Source organism: Arachis ipaensis, chromosome B03 (genome assembly GCF_000816755.2).
Source record: "Arachis ipaensis cultivar K30076 chromosome B03, Araip1.1, whole genome shotgun sequence".
Lineage (NCBI taxonomy): Eukaryota > Viridiplantae > Streptophyta > Magnoliopsida > Fabales > Fabaceae > Arachis > Arachis ipaensis.
Window position 1 is genome coordinate 35,561,520 of NC_029787.2, and position 3,613 is coordinate 35,565,132.

The following is a 3,613-nucleotide window of genomic DNA, read 5'->3' on the forward strand; positions in this document are numbered from 1 at the left end:
AATTTACTCATAGCATGTTCATGTTCGCATTATTATTACGACTTTTTGGGTTTCTCATGCATTTATATCTCTCCCTCTTCATTTTCTTCCTTCAAAAAACCTCTCACCCACTCTTCTCTCTCTCTCTCTCACTCTTTGCCATGGAAAACCGGCTGAAAATGCGAATCTCTCGCATGTTTCGGTCATCATTCGGGTCTTGCCGGAACCGGAACATCACTGACGTTATGGAAAAGGCAGTGTTCACCCCACCACCCAACCACCACGGTGGCTTCCACCACCTCATCATGATAGAGCCACCGCCACCTCCACCATCAAGACCCCGTCCCTTTCCCTCCATTTGCAAACCCAAGTCCTCCCAAACTTTCAAAACCGTCGACGACAATTGCATCTTGTCGTTTAAGGATTCTCTCCCAAGACGCACCAGAGTCTCCGAGCTCTCATCACCCTTTGCCGTGGACGGCGGCGGTTTCTGCCCCCCTGCGGCACCAAACACACCCCTCAACACAATCTACGAACACGAGAAGACGAAGAACAAGAACTCATCGTCAGCGAGAGACTTCAAGAACAAGAAGAAAAAGAAGAAGAATAAGAAGAAGATGGTTAATGCCCATAAGAAAAGAGACATGTTCCCGTTTAATTCTTGCGCCAAAGACACAAACTTTGGAGGTTATTGGTGGTATAGCAGCGACGAAGACGACGAAACAGACACGCTTTTCTCCTCCAAGAGCCTCTCTTCCGACTCCTCAAGGTCTCGCCGGCGCCACCGTTCTCGCCGGAAAAACCGTGGCGGAGGGCGGAGCTCCGATACGGGCGTGATGCCATTGCAAGGGAAGGTGAAGGACACTTTCGCTGTGGTGAAGCGATCCAGTGATCCATACAGTGACTTCAGGACTTCCATGGTGGAAATGATCGTTGAGAAGCAGATATTTTCACCAAATGGTTTGGAGAATCTGTTGCAGTGTTTTCTTTCTCTGAATTCCTATCATCATCATAACCTCATTGTAGAGGTCTTCACCGAGATTTGGGAAGCGTTGTTCTCTGACTGGTTTTGATATTATTATTATTATTAAATAATAATAATAATAATAATTTGATCTTCTTTCTCTATGTATGTATGTGTTAGCTGCACTTAACTTAGCTTAGTTCTTCTAACTTAGTTTGCATGTATAATATTCATATCCATCCTTTTCATTTCTGTTAGTCTAATGTTCCTGACAGGCATTATTATTTGTCTCTTAGTTAACAAAGTGAGACTGAACTGAACTGATCAAACTTTATTTATTTTTATCTTTTGTGAGATTATTTGGTTTAATGATCAAGAACGGGTTAATAAAAGTTTGGAAAGGTGGTGTTAAAAAATAAAAACTTTTGAAAAGAGTACTTGTGTTGGCAGCCCTGTGGGAAAAGATTGTTCAATGGAAATGGAAAAACAAGAGGCCTTGGTTGTATCATTGAAAGATGGCCGATTGGATGCTCTGTTTTGATTCGAATCATGGAAAAGTGCTTCAAAAATGCAAAAGCCTCTGTCTTAGGCTTACTCTCTCCGTGTTCTTTTGGACCTTTTCAAATTCTTTTTCATTTGGTTGTGCCAAAACAATACAAAAAGATACTACCACTATTTCTTCTATGTTCAAAAGTCTTAATGAATAAAAAATTAGGGGAAAATGAAGAGGCATGTTGAAATTAATTAGTATGTTATCATTAGAAAACTATCAGTCTACCACATCAGATAAGGGGGAGTAAATCGTCAAATTAGTTTTTAAAAAATTATTTATTTTTTAAATTAATTTTTGAAAAAAAATTAATTAAATTTATTTTTTAAAAATTTTAAATTAGTTATATTAATTTTTTTATTATTTTTATTGCTAACTGCGTCAGAATTTGCTGATGTAGCACATTAAGTGATACTAACCACAATATTCTTTTAAAAATTAATTTGAACCATTTACTGGAACGAATGCTACAAAGCTACAGAGATCCACTTCTCACTTTTAACAGCATAGCCTTTTTTTATTTTAAAAAAAGAAAGTGAAGATGTACGTGAGATCTACATTTGATTTTCCTTTCTTTTGATGGTGTGGTGTCCATTTGACTCTGGTAAGTGTTAACAAAATATGGATATACTTGCTGGCAGAAAGATATACTACTATTTGGATTTGAAAAATGTTATCATGATCATAGCTAATAATAATCGATACTGTATTTTTAAAGAACCAATACCGAGTGATTCAGGCATGATATTTTTTACCATTGTTCCTTGGCCTGGTGAGAATTTGGGTGTTTTTTAAATTATGTTGATGGGTGACTTGATTGAGTCTCGCCAGTTCCCTATGTCCCCTCCTCTTCTCCTCTTGTATAAGCTAAAAAGGAAAATAAAATAATAATCACATTGAAGGGTACAATGTTGACCTTATTATTTCTGTTGATTAATCTACTATTCATATGGGACACAAGGGCATTCACATGATGCAAATATTTCTAGTATCCGCATGTCTTATTTGCATCCACCTTGTTTAATTAAGCATTGTCAAGCTGGAGAACCAAAGATGCGCATATATGACTGAATAGCATTTTTTTTTTTGTCTCTTGCCTCGTGACTCACAGGATAACATGAACAATTATTAGCAATTAGGCATTTTGTTTGTAAAGATTTTTTGGTTTACGTTTTTATTTTTTATTTTTAAAACTTTATAAAAAAAAACAACAAATAAAATTTTCTTACTTTTATTATTTTATTTTTTTTAGAAAATTTAAAAAATAAAAAATACTAAAAATAAAAACATAAAATGAAAATACAAACTAATCATATCCTAAGTATTTCTTATGTCATTAAAGTTGTAATATTAATAATGTAGCATTAAGGTTGTCACATGGCAGTACACAACAAAGTTTAAAAGTCAATTGTAATCGGTGTCCAAAAATAAATGGGAAAAGAAAGACAATCGGCTTCTTGGTTGTGTTTGCAGTTAGCAAACACCAAAGACAAAACACATATATTTGGTTCTTAATTGAAAGCAAGTTAATTAAGACATATAGCTATCTAAATTCATATTTGTGTATCAATTATTTGTTTTATAAAAATATTATCTATATACTAAAATTAATTACTATATATTTATATATATAAATACGTATGTTATTTAATTTATTTTTATATATATTTCGTATTTTAAAATATATTAATATATTTTATATTAGTGACTGATTTTGATAACTGATTTTAGTATACACAAAATACCTTGTTTTTTTTATATTTGAGTAAGTAAGAAAGGACATACATACATACATACATACACACACCAAGCAAGCATTGTCCCATAGATGTAGATCGTGTTGTTTGTCTTCATCACTATATACTTAAAAGCAAAAGTAAAAAAGGAAAAAAAAAATGTAGTTAGCCAAGAAGGATCTTGGCCTATTCACGTACAAGTTTGATCAATGACAATCAAAGATTTAGATGTTGGGTTCTGATGGGACTATAGGCTGCATCTTCAAAATGCCTCCAACAAACTAATGGAAAACATGTGTTACCACTATAATATAAGAAAATTTAGATTTTTAGCTATGCACGATGTAGCTAGTAAAAATAATAATAGAAAAAAGGAGGGGGGGG

At 34.1% G+C, this 3,613-nt stretch overlaps 1 protein-coding gene across 1 annotated transcript; it reads left to right on the forward strand.

Moving 5' to 3' along the window:
* Positions 68-1,281, forward strand: LOC107630295 (transcription repressor OFP8). The gene has a single exon (XM_016333396.2). The coding sequence runs from the start codon at positions 141-143 to the stop codon at positions 1,050-1,052; it is 912 nt and encodes a 303-aa protein (XP_016188882.1). The 5' UTR covers positions 68-140; the 3' UTR covers positions 1,053-1,281.